This window comes from Eptesicus fuscus, chromosome 4 (genome assembly GCF_027574615.1).
Source record: "Eptesicus fuscus isolate TK198812 chromosome 4, DD_ASM_mEF_20220401, whole genome shotgun sequence".
NCBI classification, from domain to species: domain Eukaryota; kingdom Metazoa; phylum Chordata; class Mammalia; order Chiroptera; family Vespertilionidae; genus Eptesicus; species Eptesicus fuscus.
In genome coordinates this window covers 26,061,324-26,081,389 of record NC_072476.1, presented here as the reverse complement: position 1 = coordinate 26,081,389, position 20,066 = coordinate 26,061,324, and the positions used below count along the sequence as shown (strand labels likewise).

Genomic DNA, 20,066 nt, shown 5'->3' with positions numbered 1-20,066 from the left:
AGACTAAACAAGTAACATAACAGTATAGATGTTCTAATTAAAATACCTGGAATAGTACTTTTTAAAAAAAACTGAAATGATATCAGATTATATTAGTAATATATTTGACCTACCTAATATAGTTACAGCATACAAGTTTTCTTTTTGAGTTTTAAACAACAGTAAAACAGACCTTTCGTGATAGTATCTACTATACCAATAATATCAAATATTCAAAAGGCAATAACAGCCCAGCCAGTGTGGCTTAGTGGCTGAGTGTTGACCTATGAACCAGGAGGTCACGGTTCAGTTCCCATTCAGGACACATGCTCAGGTTGTGAGCTCGATCCCCATTAGGGGGCATGCAGGAGGTAGCCAGTCAATGATTCTCTCTCATCATTGATGTTTCTATCTCTCTCTCTCCCTCTCCCTTCCTCTCTGAAATCAATTAAAAAAATATATTTAAAAAAACAAACAAACATATACTATATGCTGACACCTCTTCTAGGGTTGCTATGAACTGCTATTCTCTCCCCAAATACATGAAGGACATATATATTACAAACTTAAAAACTCAAATATTTGTTAAACAATAAAAGCTGAAGATTTTATTTAGTCTTTTTCCTTTAAACAAAAAAGAAAAAAACCTCTACTTCATTTCATTTTCTTTTAAAGATGTCATAATTTTTACCTTTGCTGCCAAGGCTTTCAAACTGTCCAGGAATCTTTGCCAGAAGTCCTTGAAGAGTGGGCGGTCAATTTTCTTCAGGCTGTCTTTGCTGCTGGCATCCACACTGACGTATAGCTGGGTAACCGGTTTAAGATTCCTTGGTAATTTAAAATTAAAAACAATAAACATAACAATAAAAAAGTGTTATGCCTATATCAGGCTTTTCGTGACGTAAAATTTACAATCTGTAATAGATGTGGCTATTAAACATTTCACTGCGTCTAGAGGCTTCTACTTCTCCCAGAAGACTGAAACAAGGATTTTAATCATGTGACAGAATGGGATGTTAGTTGATTGTTTTTTAAAATGACTGGTCACCATCCCTAATAAACTGAAAACATTCAATTACTTAAAACTGGTCCCTCTTCAAACAATAGGTATTAGCGGAAAATACACAAAAGAAGATCTGGCTTAGTCAAGGCTTACACATTTGAAATCTCACAACTATGTGGGGTCTGTGCTGATGGACCACCTTCCATCATCAATTCACTCATGGAAGTTTTCTAAGGAACAAGAAACAACCCCAAAAACCCAAGCCTTCTTTAAAGGGCAGAAAAACCACACAATGCCTCACCTATACCTGAGGGCAGAATTGGGTTCAAAGCCAAGCTTGCGTGGGCAATGACTATTCCGGGAGCTTTAAGCAATGCAGAGCTAGAACAGCAACCAAGCACTTACAAAGGACTCATTCATTTCATAATGTCATTCTTATCTACTAGATTTCTTGCCAGTTTTGTTTTAAGCCCAGATTGTACTTTTTCCAAAGTCTCTCTGTTCTCCCTTCAAATGGGCTTCATAATTCATTTTCTTCAATAAATTTAGACCTAGAAGGAAGGAAATCCCCCTTTAATTATCCTATGACCAAATCCTTCCACTATTAATTTTCTATAACTATTCTACAATTTGTATTTACCACTAAAATCTTACTCAAGCATTTTTGTTTCAAAGTCTATGCATTTTTAAAAACTGAAATATAATTCACATGCCATAAAATTCACCATTAAAATGGTTTATGTGCTTTTTATGTCTATCAGTACCAGCCTTATCAATCTTTGAGTGTAAGACCTTGAAGGATAGGAACCATATTTTTCTTTTTATCCAGCCATAGAGGCAGACACTGAAAGCTACCTTTTAGGTGACTTCAGCTGACAGCACTTTTAAGGGCATGAAGGCCAAACAAATTATTGCAATGATCTGGCTAAGTGACATATGGAAAAATCAGAAAGGTCTCATTGAAGGTAGAGAAGCTCTAAGCAAAGTTAGAAAAGAAGTGATTAAAATATTGGCAGACTCGCATTGCTTTAATCCCTCTTCAGCACTGAGATTCAAAGGAAATCCTTAAAAGTTCAGTAATGTGTCACTACTGAGCAAAGGATATCAATTACTAAAAATGCGAAACAATAGCATATGTAATGACAGCATCCTGCCTCATCACTATTTTGCTGCCACCTCTTTAACAACAAATAAGCTATGCTACCTTAACGGTACTTTATGTTCCACAAAAAATAAAAAAGACTACTTTAATGGATACTACTGGCTATCATTATCTGATACTTATGAGACTTTGTTATAAAGCTGTCTGATGCAAAATGGGATCTGGCCTGACCTCTTCACTATGACTCCATAACTACTTAAGATTATGAACAGTAAAATTCCAAAGGCCATGGTTATTTTACAAACCTCCATCATTTGCAAAAAAGGAAGCCCTGGACACTGACAGTACCAATAAGAGACTTTGTCAATACTAAATGTCTGAGGTGCCATAATGAAGGAAGTCTACAGATCTCTTGCCAGGGAGCAGAGAAAGAACGGAGAAGAGGGAACATCCCTGGGAATTATAACTCATTCAAAAGCAGTAAAAGGACCTTGGAAAAATTTTCTGAACTCAGTATCTAATGTTTGTCTGGTATGGGCCTCTATTCCCCAGGACAGGAGGAATTAGACTCGCAACATAGTCATTTGTCCATTCTATACAGAGACAGCATCATTTTAATTCCCCAAAACAAAAGATGTTTTATCCTTAAAATCATCAAAATAATTGCTGTGCCTGAGAATCTCACGTTGCTGCTGAGAACAATATAAAGGATTATACCAATATCATCCTAGCCCAATATCCAGTGAAAATGCCCAATGAATTGTGAAATGATTATTGTGATGACCCTTCATCCTGCTAATTTTAATTCCAAGTTGAGAATGATCATATATGAAATGCATTGTAATTGAACATAAAAATCCCTCTCCCTTTTTCTCCCCTATAGAGATGTAGGCCTACTAATTTCTACAGAAAGGAAAAAAGGGAGAGGGATTTATGTTTGTAAGAAATCAAATGGATTAAATAGTAAGTTTGATTGGACAAAAAAAAAAAATCCCGAAATGACCCAAACTTTCAATTCCAGATTCCCTAAGACAATTGGGAGTTGTCACATCAAGCCAAATAATTTGGGAGGAAGAGAGAATGAGAAGATTTACTGAGTACTCATCATGTACTGAGTGCATTGTCCTATGTTTGACCTTTCCTGTTCAGTTCACTGAATCCTCAGAATAAACAAGGTAGTTGCTACTTATGCCCATTTTAGAGATGATGAAACTAAGGTTCAAAGAGATTAAGGAGCTTGTTCAAGGATCCACAAAAAAGATGTGGATAATCTTGTATTTAATAATCTCAACAACTAGATTCAAGCCAAGAAGTACTCCAGAGCCTGTTTTCCTAGCCTTGTGCCACAAGGCCTCCATCAAAATGGCCAGATCACAGGCAGTGCAGACGGAGCCTCTCATCACAGAAACCCAAAAGTAGTATTTCAAGCCTCACAGCAGTATATCTCTAAGTGTGCTCGGAGCCATCTGGATCAGCAGCACGTGGAGCCCTGGCCAGCGTGGCTAAATGATGAGAGTGTTGGCCTGTACACTGAAGGGTCTCAGGTTCAATTACCAGTCAAGGGTAATTACCTCAGTTTCGGATTCACTCCTGTCCCCTGTCAGGGCATGTGTGGGAATCAACCAGTCGATGTGTCTCTCTCACATGGATGTTTTTCTCTCTCTCTCTTTTTCCCTCCCTCCCTTCCAGTCTCTCTGAAAAGCAATGGGAAAAATATCCTCAGGTGAGGATTAATAAATGATTTAAAAAAAAAAGGAAGCACATGAAAATGCAAGTTCTTGGGCCTCCCCCAAGAATGAATCAGCCTCCAGAAATGGGGCCTTAAAAAGTATATCATTATTTTAGTTTCAAGAACATCTCAACATTGATGAAAGAAATTGAAGACACAAATAGATGGGAAGATATCCCATGTTCTCAGATCAGAAAAATTAATATTGTTAAAATGTCTATAATACCCAAAACCATATTTAGATTCAATAAAATCCCTATCAAAATTCCACTGGCAACTTTTTACAGAAATAGAAAGAACAATCTTAAAATTCATCTGGAACTATAAAAGATGCCGAATAGCCAAAGTAATCCTGAGAAAGAATAAAACTGGAGGCATTATTTCCTAATTTCAAACTATACTACAAAGCTATAGCATTCAAAACAATAGGATATTGGCATTAAAAACAAAAACAAACAAACAAACAAAAAACACCCACATATGTTTATGGAACAAATCGAGAGTCCAAAAAATAAACCCATCCATGTATGGTCAACTCATATTTGACAAGGGAGCCAAGAATTCTCAATGTGAAAAGGATAGTCTCTTCCAGAAATGATGCTGGGGCAACTGAATATTCACATGAAAAAAAATGAAATTGGACCCCTATATTATACCACTCAGAAAAATTAAGTCAAAATGAATGAAAAACTTAAATATAATACCTGAAACTGTAAAAGTCCTAGAGGAAAACACAGGGAAAAGCTTGACATTTTGGTCTTGGCAAAAATGTTTTGAATATGACACCAAAAGTGCAAGCAACAAAAGCAAAAATAAGTAAGTGGAACTATATCAAACTAAAAAGCTTCTGCACAGCAAAAGATATGGTCAACAAAATGAAAAGGAAACCTACAGAATGGGGAAAATATTTGCAAATCAATATCCAAAATATATAAAATCTTCAAAAAATTAAAAATAGAACTACCATATGATCCAGCAATCCCCCTTTTGGGTATATATCCGAAGGAAATGAAATCAGTATCTTGAAGAGATATATGCACCCCAAACTTCAATACAGCATGATTCACAACAGCAAGCCATGGAAACAACCTAAGCATCTGTTCACAGGTTCAAGCAGCATATCTTAATAAGCTGGGTCACTCACCTGATTTCCACAGGGAATTGTGCATTTGTGACCAGGAAACTGGATATTTTACACTCATGGAGTAGCTTCAAAAACCTGTTGATTTCTGGGTACATGATGGGTTCTCCCACAAGGGACAATGCACAGTGCTTTACTGTCATTCCTTCTTTAAAACGTTCTTCTTTGACACCTGGTACACCTGGAAAACACAGTGAAAATGATCGTGCTCAGTAAGGCATATATAGAGGATAACTACTTTTATTTTTCTTTATTAAAATGTTTACATTTTTCCAAATGGTTCCTCGATTTTAGAAGGTGAATTTATTTTTTATACCAGCCAGATAATAAAAAATGAGGGCCCAAGGGAAAAGAAAATCTAGAATTACTGAAACAGGAAAATCAGTCAGCAATCTCGTTCTTAGTTTAAGTACTAATTAAACTACGTCAATACAAGCAGGCAAAACTAACTTTATTAGCTAGTTATTGAGAAACACAGAACATATTACATTCCTTAATTTGCTTAGCTCTGCATTCTTTCATGTTTGTTTAAGTAAATGAACTCAATATATCTACACTAGATGCCCGGTGCATGAAACTCATGCATTGGGGTGGGGGTTGTCCCTCAGCACAGCCTGCACCCTCTCCAATCTGGGACCTCTCAGGGGATGTCCAATTGCCAGTTTAGGCCTGATCCCTAAACCGGCAGTCAGACATCCCTCTCACAATCCAAGACTGCTGGCTCCCAACCGCTCACCTGCCTTCCTGCCTGCCTGCCTGCCTGCCTGCCTGCCTGATTACTCCTAACCATTTCTGCCTGCCAGCCTGATCACCACCTAACCACTCCCCTGCATGCCTGATCAACGCCTAATTGCTCCCCTACTGACCCAATTGCCCCCAACTGCCCTCCCTTGTTGGCCCGGTCACCCCTAACTGCCCTCCCCTGCCAGCCCGATTGCCCCTAACTGCCCTCCCCTGCAGGCTTGGTCCCCCCCAACTGCCCTCCCTCCCCTGCAGGCCCAGTCACCCCCAACTGCCTTCCCCTGCTGGCCTGGTCACCCCCAATTGCCCTCCCCTGCTGACCTGGTTGCCCCTAATTGCCCTCCCCTGCTGGCCTGATCGCCCACAACTGCCCTTCCCTGCCAGCCATCTTGTGGTGGCCATCTTGTGATGACATGGGTGTGGCCATCTTGTGACCACATGGGGCGGCCATCTTGTGTGAGCATGTGATGGTCTATTTGCATATTACCTCTTTATTATAAAGAATAAGGAAAAGCCTTGTCTAGACCATTCACTTCCCCCTTCATTTCTCAAACTGTTACTTTGCAAATATTAATAAAATTGAAAACCTCTAGCTAGACTCACTAAGGAAAAAAAGAGAAAAGACTTAAATAAACAAAATCAGAAATAAAAGAGAGACTTTGTAATAGACACGACAGAAATAAAAAGAGCTATACAATAATACTATGGAAGTCTATATGCCACCAAATTTGATAACCTAGAAGAAATGGCAAGTTCTTAGAAATATATAACTTTCCTAGACTGAACCATGAAGAACTGGAAAATCTAAACAGACCAATCAACAGTAAAGAAATTGAAACAGTCATCAAGGCGTCCCAAAAAGTAAAGTCCAAGACCATATGGCTTCAATAGTGAATTCTACCGAACATTCAAAGAAGATTTAATACCTATCCTTTTCAAACTCTTCCAAATAATTAAAGAGAGGCAACACTTTTAACTCATTTTATGAGGCCAACATTACCCTCATACCAAAACCTGGCAGGACAACTCAATGAAAGAAAATTACAGACCAATATCTCTGATGAATATATCATATCAAATATAACAATACATTAAAAAGATAATAAACCACAATTAATTGTGGTTCATCCAGGGGCACAAGGATGGTTCAACATATGCAAATTGATCCATGTGATACACATTAACAAAATAAAAGATAAAAAATCATATGATCATATCAAAAAATGCTGAAAAATCATTTGACAAGTGACATCTATTTATGATGAAAACACCCAATAAAATGGGTAAAAAAAGGAAAGTACCTCAATATAATAAAAGCCATATATGATAAACCCTCACGTAATACACTCAATGGCAAAAAACTGAAAGCTTTTCCTCTGCAATCAGGAGAAAGACAAAGTGCTCACTCTCATCACTGTTATTCAACATAGAACTGCAAGTCCTAGCCAGAGCAATCAGGTAAAAGAAAGAAATAAAAGGTATCCAAGTTGGGAATGAAGAAGTAAAACTGTCACCTTCTACAAGATGACATGATTCTTCATATAGAAAACCCTAAGGACTCCACCAAAAGACTACTAGAAATGATAAACAAATACAGTAAAGTTGCAGAATGCAAAATCAATATACCAAATCCATTGTGTTCTTATATACCAACAACAAATATCAGAAAGGAAAATAAAGACAACAATCCCATTTACACTTTTAACAAAAATGCCTAGGAATAAACTAAACAAAGAGAGTAAAGGACCTGTACACTGAAAAACTATAAGACATTGTTGGTGGGGGAGAGTAGGGGGGGGATTGAAGAAGACACAAAGAAATGGGAAGATATTCCATGTTCACGATTTGGAAGAATTAACATTGTTTAAATGGCCATATTAGCTAAAACAATCTACATATTTAAGCATTCCCCATAAAAAATCCCAATTGTATTATTAAAAGATATACAACAACAAAATCATAAAATATGTATGGAATCACAAAAAACACTGACTGGATAGCCAAAGCAATCTTGGGGGTGCGGGGGAGAAGAGGTGGGGAGGGAGCGACAAAGCTGGAGGCATCAGACTCCCTGACTTCAAATTATACGACAAAGTTGCAATAATCAAAACAGTAGAAAAACAGACCAATGAGACAGAACCTAGAGCCCAGAAATATGCCCATATTTATGGGCAACTGATTTTTTATAAAGAAGTCAAAAACATACAATGGAAAAAAATAAAGCCTCTTCAATAAATGGTGGGAAAATTAGAAAGCCACATTCAAAAGAATGAAACTAGACTTTTATTTGACATCATACACAAAAATTAACTCAAAATGAATCAAAAACCTAAAACAATAAATAGAAGAAAATATGCCGAAACCGGTTTGGCTCAGTGGATAGAGCGTCGGCCTGCGGACTCAAGGGTCCCGGGTTCGATTCCGGTCAAGGGCATGTACCTTGGTTGCAGGCACATCCCCAGTAGGGGGTGTGCAGGAGGCAGCTGATCGATGTTTCTCTCTCATCGATGTTTCTAGCTCTCTATCCCTCTCTCTTCCTCTCTGTAAAAAATCAATAAAATATATTAAAAAAGAAAATAAAGGTACTAAACTTATGGACCTTGGTCTCAAAGAGGATATAGAAATTTGACACCAAAGGCAGAAAAATAAAAGTGAAAATAAATAAATGGAACTATATCAAACCTAAAAGCTTCTGCAAAAGAAACCATCAACAAAACAAAAGAAACCATCAATAAAACAAAAAGGCAACCAACTAAATAGGAGAAAATATTTGCAAATAATACTTCCCTTTAGGGACTAGAGAATATCCAAATTATATAAAGAACTCAACCAACTCAACAATAAAAAAACCAAACAATCCAATTTTAAAAATGGGCAGAGGATTTAAAACAGACACTTTTCTCAAATGCCCAACAAATATATGAAAACATGGTCAACTTCACTAGCTATAAAGAAAACATAAATCAAAACCACAATGAGATATTAACTCACATCTGTTAGAATGGTTGTTACCAATAAGACAAGAAATAAGTATTAGAGAGGATGTGGAGAAAAAGGAGCCCTCATACACTGCTGATGAGAGCGTAAAATGTTACAGCCACTACAGAAAAGAGTATGGAGGTTCCTCAAATATTAAGAATATATCTAACTACCAATATTACCCAGCAATCTGTTCTTCTGGGTATATAACTGGAAAATTTGAAAACATGTATTCATTCAGATACATGTAACCCTATGTTCATTGCAGTATTATTCATGGTATCTAAGACATGGAAAAATCATAAATACTGGATAAAGATATATACAATGGAATATGACTCAGCTTTAAGAAAGGATGCCAGACATATAGATCAATGGAATAGAATAGAGAACCCAGGGAAAAAAAAAGAAAGGATGAAATGCTGACATTTGGGACAATGTGGGAGATCTTGACAGTATCATGATAAGGGAAATAAGTCAAACATGGTGATAAAGGAGACTAGATTTTGGGTAGTGAGCACACAATAGAATATACAGATGATGTATTACGGAATTGTACACTTGAAACTTATATAATGTTATTAACAAATATCACCCTAATAATTTTAAAAGAATCAATTGATGAAATATTCACATTAAGCAGATTAAACAAAAACATAGATAATTTCATTTTTAAAAAACCTTGTGGGTAAACTTTTTAAAGTAATAATTCTGGGATTTAACAACTTCCCGTTTTCTTTTTACTGAAAAGGTCTTATCATGCACAGAGGGGGAGGAAGCTAATTTTTTCAAAAGTAAGGCCTTGAGAATAAAGCCTTGATTCTCTCATTCAAAAAGCACAATGCTATTTTGTGCTGAATGCCAGAAGCTATTCCAGTGTTCCTCTCAAAAACAAGGTCCTGGGGGACTCAACTTCATGCCTTCCTTCACTGTCCTCAAAGAAATGTGTCAGAAAATAAGACATCCTCTAAATTTCTAATGGAAAGAAGTCCTGGAGCAGGAAGACAGTCCAGGGAACAGTAGACATTACATTTCATTAGGAATCTATTCCTCACTGTCTGTCTGGGTCTTTCTGTATCTCTCTCTAGCACAATCTGTTCTCTTGCTTCCCTATACTATATCCCTTTCACAACTAAACCCTGCTTTGTTATTCTGATTTATTTTTATTGTTTTTTTCTGAAGTATGTTTTCTGGCCTTTCTCTTAACCTGAACAGCCACATGATCCTGGACAATCACTAGTCATCAGATCAACTATGAAGCATACCGCATCCTCATTTCACTGAAAGATTCCAAAGTAGTAACTTCAGATTCCAGGCATTTCATTCTAATGTTATAGCAATAAGCTACATAACACAGAAATAAACATGATATATTAAGCATAGAGTATGTCTATTTCTTATGGGGGGGGTGGTTAATAATAAATATTTGTTCTGAATACTTTCTTATGTATTTTTTATCTACACTAATAAAAGAGTAAGATGCAAATTGACCATACCTTCATGACGCACACCAGCCAATCAGGAGTGAGTATGCAAATTAACCCAACAAAGATGGTGGGTTAATATGCATACACAGGCACCAACATGGCGATGACACAGGTGTTCTACACCACCCCAGCTGCTCCAGGCCTCTGGGCAGCGTAGGAAGACGAAAAGGTGGCTCCAGGCCGGAGCAAAGGCAGTGCCAGCAGCCAGAAGAAGGAAGGCCCATTCTTGCACGAATCTCGTGCATTGGGCCTCTAGTTGAGTTATAATTGACATATGAATATTCCTATTTTTAAAGATTGAACCAATTTTTAAAAAATATTCCCTACTTTCTTTTTATAACAACACAGTTCCTGACCAAAGATCTCCTAAGAAACCCTCCTGGCTGAACATCATATACTATATGTTTGCCATAGCAACTGCCACTGTGAGGTGTTTCATAAATAAGCTTTAGAAAACAATTAGCAGGCAGTGTTCTCTTCCCCGCCTCCACACTTCTTTTGGATGTGTACTTCAGCATACCTCCTTTGTGAAAACTTTTTGGAGATCTTTTATTTTTGCCTTACTTCACTTTCAGCTTAAACTATAGATAAAAACATCTAGCAACAAATGATGTCTTTTCATCTTTCACCTTCAGCACTGAGGCCATTCTAATAAGGGTTCATTCATGCGATGTCTGTTGAACTGATGGGAAACTGAGCTAAAGAAACCGAAACCCAGCCCCAGCCCCAGCCCCAGCCCCTAATGGTTTAGCTCAGTAAATAAGAGTGTTGGCCTTCAGACCAAAGGGTCCCGGGTTCAATTCCAGTCAAGGGCATGTACCTCAGTTGTAGGCCCCTCCCTCCTACAGGAGGCAACCAATCAATGTGTTTCTCTCACATCAATGTTTCTCTCTTTCCCTCTCTCTTCTAATCTCCCTAAAAATTGATGGAAAATATCCTCTGGTGAGGATTAAAAAAAAAAAAGAAACCCAGCCCCATTCTCTAATATTTGGTGGTGAGGGTGGGATGGGGCAGGCAGCATTATAAAAAGATGCTGAGTTGCACTAAAATCTGACCCATTTGTAATCAATATAAAGTTAATTCTGCATATGTATAAAGTGAAAGCTAATAAAGGTCATGAAAAGAAAGATGGTTTAATGATCCCATGAAATAACTGAAAAGACTGATTGCCCTCAGAAATGAGAACAGAAGCACAAAAGGAAGCATTTAAAACATCAAAATATCTTCAAAGTCTGTTCAAGGCTGGCCACTCAGCTAAAGCTGGAAACTCAGAGGCAACAATACCCACAAGTATCATCCTCACAAAAATAAGATAATAAAATGACTGGACCAGATGCAGGGGAGAGAGCAGGTGTTCATCCTGGGGGTGGGAAAGCACCCTATGAAACAAAGGACTCCATGCCAGAGTAGGGGAAAGTGTTAATGAGTTAAGAGTGGACCTCTAAAGAGAAACTCAAGTGAAGAAACCCAGAATATAACAAACTAAGAAGAAAATCGCTTTAAGCTTTTGAGAATTACCTGTAATTTCCAATTTAAAGAAATTCTGTTCTAAGCCTTTCTGTTTCTTTTTTTTTTTTTAATATATTTTATTGATTTTTTACAGAGAGGAAGAGAGAGAGATAGAGAGTTAGAAACATCGATGACAGAGAAACATCGATCAGCCGCCTCCTGCACAACCCCAACTGGGGATGAGCCCGCAACCAAGGCACATGCCCTTGACCGGAATCGAACCTGGGACCCTTCAGTCCGCAGGCCGACGCTCTATCCACTGAGCCAAACCGGTCTCAGCTAAGCCTTTCTGTTTCAACATGAAATTCATTACTAAAGATTAAGTTAATTGTTCAAACCTCCAAATATCAAATTACTGTGTTATATACCTGAACTATAGTACTAATAAATCTATTTCAATCTCACCTAATCAAATTCAAATATCTTTTCTATAGGAAAATGTATCCCAAGTTTCAACCAAGGAAACCAAAAATACTTTTCCTTTTTTTTATTTTTTTGTTTGTTTTAGCTTTTTAAGCCACAAGGGGACACAGGGTATAGTACTGGGGCTCTAATAAGGAAATTTTAATACGGGTTTGGAAGAACACAAAGGGGAACTAGTTTCCTGCAGGGCATCTGTGAGTAATGAGATGAGCCACTTCTCCAGGCCAATCTCTATTGAGTTCAGATTTGGAGAAGACAGAGAACAGACTCTCCACCAGGAGCTGAAATTAGATCTAGGCTTACATTTCTGCACCTTTAGAGTTGAAAAGTAGGATGCATGTCAGAGCTGCACCCAAAGGGGTATTGGATTCAGAAGAGGTAGAGTGACTTACATGAGCCTCATCATCCTCAGTCTGAGGCTGACTATCCAGAAATGAGGGTGACCTGTTCTATTTATACCCTGTCCCCTAGATATGAAAGAAAGATAGAACACAGAGATTTCACTGACTGCAGGAGGAATTCAAGTTCATAAAAAAGAGAATTTCAGACTATAACCATTGATAGACTGAAGTTATAAAATTTCCCCCTTAGAGATTCTAACTGCTATTCAGGATTCATTTGGCCATAGACATACTCTCTATTCTTTCTCTTGACAATCCAAAAATCCTATATCTGTCATCCCCCTTCAAGACCATATTTTTTAATAGAGAGGAAGGGAGAGAGAGAAACACTGATTGGTGCCTCCCGTATGTGCCCCGAACAGGGATCGAACCCACAACCTGGGTATGTCCCCTGACAGGGAATCAAACCCACAAATTTTGGTGTATAGGATGATGCTCCAGCCAACTAAGCCAACCAGCCAGGGCAAGACAATATATTTTTGAAAACTCGTTTCTTAGGCCATGTGAACTTGAAGACAAACCATTTGAGGTGTCTACTGATTAAAGTAAGCACAAGGTTACTAATGAGATACACCTTTCTGCATAGGATAAGGCTCCCTAACAAGTTAGTCAGACAACAGTCAACTGAAGGTCATCACCACCAATTCACTGTCAAAGGAGACCTTACGTTGGAGTGGGGTGAGGGGGAAGATTTTATTCAGTGAAAACAGCTCAATTGTGAAACAACTCTGTTGTGAGACAGCTCAGACATGAAATAGCAGTCAAAGTGGCTCTGGCGTTACAACACCAGCTCCAGTATTACAGCTTTGGCTGGTGAAATAGTCTTTGATGGTAACAAAGTATGCTCTGTTGAGGTAGAGGTGAAGCTGGCTTATATAGAGAAGACTGCCCACACCCTGGTCCCTGATTGGACCATTTCTATGCAAATAACACTAAATCCACAGTTTGACCAATCCAAACAGCATTTTCTTGGTTGGAAAAGAGCCACTCTGATTGGTTGGTAAAGATGGAAATGAAGATTTAGTGGCAAAGCCCCAATTGGCTGGGGCAGTTCTTCAGCTCATTGGTTGATTTATGAGCCAAGGAACTTATTTAAAAGGTCCAGGAACATGGTACAGAAGGTAGGCAGCGTAGTGTAGCTTTTTTCATAGGTGCAAAGAGCATAAGAGGCCTCTGATAAGCTATGACTATAGTCTCTGTTTATAAATTTGAGACAAATTAAACATTAAGAGTCCTTTTTAACAGGCACATTCATTCTCAGGGTCAACATAACAAAGAGCATGTGCACACTGAGCTCACCTAACACATGCTATAATGTGAATAAGTCTGCCTCATGAATTATTCATTACTTATTTCCATTTAAAGTGCATTTGCAAAAGTGTTCCTGTCAGAAGAATTACTATCAAAACTTAGATTGTCATTCTGTGTCAAGGACATCTCAGAATGGAAAAATGAATGTCTACTCCTCAGGGCTGCTTTCTCCCCACACAAACTGCCTGGGACATAATTCATTTAGGAAGATTCTCAGATGTCCAGAAAACATACATCCTCAGTCAGCATCCCATTGTTTAAGGGTTCAATTAGCTCTTTAAATGTCACCACAAAAGGCCCTGGCCCTGAGCGGGTCTGCCTAAGCTGGCCTATAGTATTGGGTTCCTGACTTCATGCAGGAAAGATTTTGCAATAAGAGTCCAGGTGATTTTGAGAGTATGTTTATTAAAGCTGGAGACAGTGAAACTGAAGAAGGGCTTAGGATAGAACAAGCGACAGGTGAGAGCCTAAATGGGGCTGCTTTGGCTCCCTAGAAATGTTATAGGAAGGGAAGTGAGCCAAGACGGGGCTGTGGTCAGCTGGGAAGTAATAGTCACAGTGACAGGAGTGAGCCAAGGCTGGGCTGACGTTAACTCAATGAAAAGTCAGAGAAAAGAGGGCCTTGGACACAGGTTTGGGGGTAAATCTGGGCCAAGCTGATGATGCCTGCTGCTCTCCTGGGTTGCAAGTCTGGTGGGGACCCTTAGAGTTTAGGTGAAAGTTCATTCTCGAGAAAAAAAGGGCAGGAGCCAGACCAATGTGTGGCTCAGTGATTGAGTGTCATCCCATGTACCAAGAGGTTACTGATTCAATTCCTGATCAGGGAACATGCCCAGGTTGTGGGCTCGATCCCCAGTAGGGGGAGTTCAGGAGGCAGCCCATAGATGTTTCTCTCTCTCTCTCTCCCTCCCTCTCCCTTCCTCTCTATCAATAAAAACAGAAGCAGGCAAATTAGCTGGACCATGATACCCAGATATTTAGTTAAACTTTATTCTGGATGTTTCTGTGAAGGTGACTTTTGGATGAGATTAACATTTAAGTCAGGGAACTCTGAGTAAAGCAGAGGCCCTTCACAATGTGGATAAACTTCATCCAATCTGTTGAAAACCTTGACAGAACAACGGCTGACCTCCCTTAAGCAAGAAGGAATACTGCCAGGAGACAGCCTTTAGATTCAAACTGCAACTCTTTCCAAGGTCCCCAACCTGCTAGTATATACCACCACATTTTTTTTTCCCTGGACAATCATGTGAGCAAATTCCTTAAATCAATCTCCCCATCAATCTCTCTCTCTCTATCTACACAAACACCCACCAACACAAGATTCTGTTGACTCTGTTTCTCTGGAGAATTCTGACAATACATTATCCAAAGGAAAACACAACTTTGCCTTAAAATTTATTTAAAAGTATACAGTTTATTTGAAGAGCAACAATACTATTATCTAAGTCAACAATAGTCTAAGACAGTGATGGCGAACCTATGACACACGTGTCAGCACTGACACGCATAGCCATTTCCGATGACACGCGGCCACTAAGGCGGCCGCATGCCAAGGATAAAACATTTGCTGCTCCTGAGGATGAAACATTTGCGAAATAATGTTTTTTTCCTCAAAGTGACACACTACCCGAGTTATGCTCAGTTTTTTGGTGAAGTTTGTCACACCAAGCTCAAAAGGTTGCCCCTCACTGGTCTAAGAAAAGCTATTCAAACTCCAGATGTGGAGACTTACTAGTAGTTTCATTTAACTTTCCCAAAGACTGATAAAAGACACTACTTTATCCAAATAAGAGAAAGTAATGTTTTTAAAAAGTTGTTGAGATTAAAAAATCAAGATGAAATATTAAAACATTTATTAACATCTTTGAAGATGTACAAAATTATATCACAGATAAACTTTCCCCAGAAAATTCATATTTATTATAGAATTGTATACCTGAAATTATATAGTTTTATTAACCAATGTCACCCCAATAAATTCAATTTTTAAAATAAATTAATTTTAGCCTGGTCACTTGTGTGATTCCCAGTCAGGGAACATGCCCAAGTTTCATGCTTGATTCCCAGTAGGAACCGTGCAGGATGTTTCTCTCTCCCTCATCGATGTGTCTATCTCTATCACTCTCCCTTCCTCTCTCTCTAAAAATCAATAAAGTGGAAAAATTAAAAATAAAGAGTAAAGGTATAATAATTGACTATACATTATTACTGATCTTAAATCACTATTTGCATTACTTCCCTCAATTTCTCATAAGAAATAAGAACAATGATAAGAAGTACTATCCTATATAATAAAGAGCTAATATGCAAATGGTTGTCACACCCTCATGCCATTACACCTTAATGGCTCAGACACTCAACGCTGGGGAGAGAGGAATGGGGACCAGCCAGGCACAAATGAGCTCACGAGAGAGGAATGGGGACAACCAGGCTGTGGCCCAGGAGAGGGACAAGCTGCCCGCCCCATGGTCCCGGGCACCAGCAGCTGTGCCTGCGCCTGTGGCCCGGGAAAGGGACAATCCACACGCCTCATGGTCCCCGCAGTCCCAGGCACCAGTGGCTGTGCCTGTGGCCCCGAAGAGGAACAAGCCGCCTGCCCTGCAGTCCTGGGCACCAGCAGATACATTTACACCTGTGGCCCGGGAGAGGAACAAGCCGCTCGCCCCACGGTCCCAGGTGCCAACGGCTGCGCCTACGCCTGCAACCCAAGAGAGGGACAAACTGCCCGCCCCATGGTCCCAGGCGCCTACGGCTACGGCCCGGGCAAAGCCGCCTGCCCACGGTCCCTTGCAACTGTGACCAGCCTGGGCGAAGCTGGCCTGGGTCCTGGGTGCCTGCAACCAGCCAGAGGAGAAAATCCTGGGTCCTCGGTACAGGGCAAGGCAGAGCCATTAGGGGCAATCAGGCCAGCAGGGGAGCAGTTAGGGCGAACAGGCTGGTAGGGGAGCAGCTAGGAGCGATCAGGCAGGTAGGCAGGTGAGTGATTAGGAGCCAGCGGTCCTGGATTGCAAGAGGCAGTGGGGGATCCCCCGAGGGGTCGCAGATTGGAGAGGGTGCAGGCCAGGCTTAGGGACCCCCCCACCATGCACAAATTTTGTGCACCAGGCCTCTAGTCTTATATAATAAAAAACTAATATGCAAATCGACCAAACAGTGGAACGACCAGTCGCCATGACATGCACTGACCACCAGGGGGCAGACGCTCAACACAGGAGCTGCCCCATGGTGATTAGTGTGCTCCCACAGTGGGAGTGCCACTCAGCCAAAAACCGAGCTCACAGCTGGCAAGTGCAGTGGCAGTGGCATGAGCCTCCTGTGCCTCTGCAGCAGTGCTAAGGACTCCTCAGGGGATGTCCAACTGCCAGCTTAGGCCTGCTCCCCAGCAGATGAACATCCCCCAAGGGTTCCCAGACTACGAGAGGGCACCGGGCCTCTAGTCCTATATAATCCTACCTAATAAAAGAGTAATATGCAAATTAACCAAATTAACCACTACACCTACAAGCCACGCCCACCAGCCGATCAGAGCAAGTATGCAAATTAACCCCAACCAAGATGGCTGCTGCCACAGAGAGGAGGAGGGAGGTTTGGGTTTCCCTGGCAATGGAGGAAGCCAAGCTTTCCACACACCCTGGCTGGCCCAGGCCTCCACTCAAGGCTACAAAGTTTCAATTATACAAGATAAATTCCAACAGAAATGGCGGCAGCCACAGAGCTGCAGAGAGCAGGAGGCTAGGGTTGCCCCCGGCAATCGAGGAAGCCAAGTTTCTGCAGCCCTGGCCAGCCCAGGCCTCCGCTTAAGGCTACAAAGTTTCAATTATAGAAGATAAATAAAGCCCAGATACCAGGGTCTCCACTTGGGTCGCCAGGGGGCGTGGCCAGCCTGCAAACCACCACAGGCCCCTCAACCAGGCTGCCCACGCCCCAAGGGAACCCCCACCCTGATCTGGGACACCCTTGAGGGCAAACCAGCTGGCCCCCACCCATGCATCAGGCCTCTATCCTATCTAATAAAAGAGTAATATGCAGATTGACCATTACTTCAACACATAAGATTGCTGCCCCCATGGGGTCAAAGATCCTTCCCCCATGTGGACACAAGATTGCCACCACAAGATGGCCAGCAGGGGAGGGCAGTTGGGGGCGATCAACCTGCAGAGGAGGGCAGTTAGGGGTGACCAGGCTGGCAGAGAAGGGAAGTTGGGGGTGACCGGGCCTGCAGGGAAGGGCAGTTGCAGGGGACCCAGGCCTGCAGGAGAGAGCAGTTGGGGGGGGAGCAGGCCTGCAGGGAAGGGCAGTTAGGGGTGACCAGGCCTACAGGGGAGGGCAGTTAGGGGCAAACAGGCTGGCAGAGGAGCAGTTAGGCATCAATCAGGCTGGCAGGGGAGTGATTAAGGTGTGATAAGGCTGGCAGGCAGAAGCGGTTAGGAGCAATCAGGAAGGCAGGCAGGTAAGCAGTTGGGAGCCAGCAGTCCTGGATTGTGAGAGGGATGTCCGACTGCCTGTTTAGACCCGATCCCAGTGGGCCCACTCCCGGGGGGATCGGGCCTAAACAGGCAGTCAGACATCTCCCGAGGGGTCCCAGATTGGAGAGGGTGCAGCCTGGGCTGAGGGACACACCCCCCACCCCGTGCACAAATTTCATGCACTGGGCCTCTAGTTCTATATAATAAAGAGCTAATATGCTAATTAGACCAGAACAACTGTCTGGACATCCTTCCAAATGAAGCTGGGGCTGTGAGGGCAAGCCAGGGCTGTGAGAGGCTGTGAGGGCCAGCCAAGGCAGCCGGGACTGCGAGGGCCGAGCCCCTTGCACGAATTTCATGCATTGGACCTCTAGTAAAAGAATAATATGCAAATCAACCGAACAGCGGAACAACCAGTCACTATGACGCACACTGATCACCAGGGGGCAGACACTCAATGCAGGAGCTTCCCCCTGGTGGTCAGTGCGCTCCCACCAGGGGAGCGATGCTCAGCCAGAAGCCGGGCTCATGGCTGGCGAGTGCCGCGGCAGTGGTGGGAGCCTCTCTTGCCTTCACGGCAGCTCTAAGGATGTCCAAGGGCCAGCTTAGGCCAACTTCCTAAGCCATCAGTCGGACATCCCTCAAGGGCTCCCAGACTCCGAGAGGGCACAGGCCAGACTGAGGGACCCCCCTGTCCCAGTGCATGACATTCAGGCCAGCAGGGGAGGGAAGTTGGGAGGGACCAGGCCTGCAAGAGAGGGCAGTTGGGGGCAATCAAGCCTGCAGGGGAGGGCAGTTAGGGGTGAGCAGGCCAGCAGAGGAGGGAAGTTGGGGCCTCTAGTCCTCTATAATATCCCTTACAATAAACATAATTACAGCAGGTTCTTGGATAACATAGTTTCATTCAACGTCCTTTTGTTATAACATTGATGAGAGAAAAAAACTTGATTCCCAGCTGAGGCTACTGTCATGTGGAGTTTACACATGCAGCCCATGTCAGTATGAATTTACTCTGGGTACTCCGATTTCCTCCCACATCCCAAATATGTACTGTATATGGTAGGTGAATTGGCATGTCTACATTGTCCTAGTCTGAGTCAGTGTGGTTGTGTGTGAATATGTGACAGGAGAGTAAGAAGCTAGGAAAGTTCCTGGGCAAGTGGGATAGAGAAACTGAAACAAGAAAATAAAAAAAGGACACACAGTTTAGACACCTTGCAGCCAACTTGTGAATCACAAGACCTTATCTTCCCCAGCCATGGACACATGAGAGCAAATGGTTAATACCTCTCCCTCTCCTCCCTAACCAGAGAATATATAACTTCAATCACCCTGGGGGGAAAGGAAAAGGAAAAAGGGGGAATTTTATCTCACCCACTGAACAAGAAGTTAGCCATCTAGGACATGCCAAACAAGATGACCAGGTTTATGTACAAACATCCCAAGAAAAGTCACAACAAAGGAAAAGGGATTTTGAAACCTAACCTGCTACCCAAGATATCCACCAGAGGAACCTTGAAACCTATGAGAAGATGGATATAAAACTCCATGAATCACCCCCGGGTGCATGCTCAGATTAGCTAAGTGGGCCCCTGGTGCTACATGGCAAGTATCTATACTAATAATAGACTAGGGCCGTCACAACCAGACGGACGACCCATCCATGCCGGAGCTCTGCGCAGGTGCACTGGGCCAACCGTCAGGCCCAGGAAAGCAGAGTCCGGGCAGGAGCTCCGCGCAGGCGCACTGAGCCAACCATCAGGCACAGGAAAGCGGAGTCCGAATGGGAGCT

At 41.7% G+C, this 20,066-nt stretch overlaps 1 protein-coding gene across 1 annotated transcript in view; it reads right to left on the bottom strand.

Annotated features, from left to right (window-relative positions):
* LOC103286268 (S-adenosyl-L-methionine-dependent tRNA 4-demethylwyosine synthase TYW1) overlaps nucleotides 1–20,066 on the bottom strand; it is a 122,270-nt gene that overhangs the window by 44,556 nt on the left and 57,648 nt on the right. Inside the window, exons 9-10 of the mRNA XM_028145385.2 lie at nucleotides 4,958–5,135; nucleotides 671–806 (exon numbers count right to left, since the gene is read on the bottom strand). Of these exons, the coding sequence (XP_028001186.2) occupies nucleotides 671–806; nucleotides 4,958–5,135 (314 nt within the window). The remainder of the gene's footprint in view (nucleotides 1–670; nucleotides 807–4,957; nucleotides 5,136–20,066) is intronic.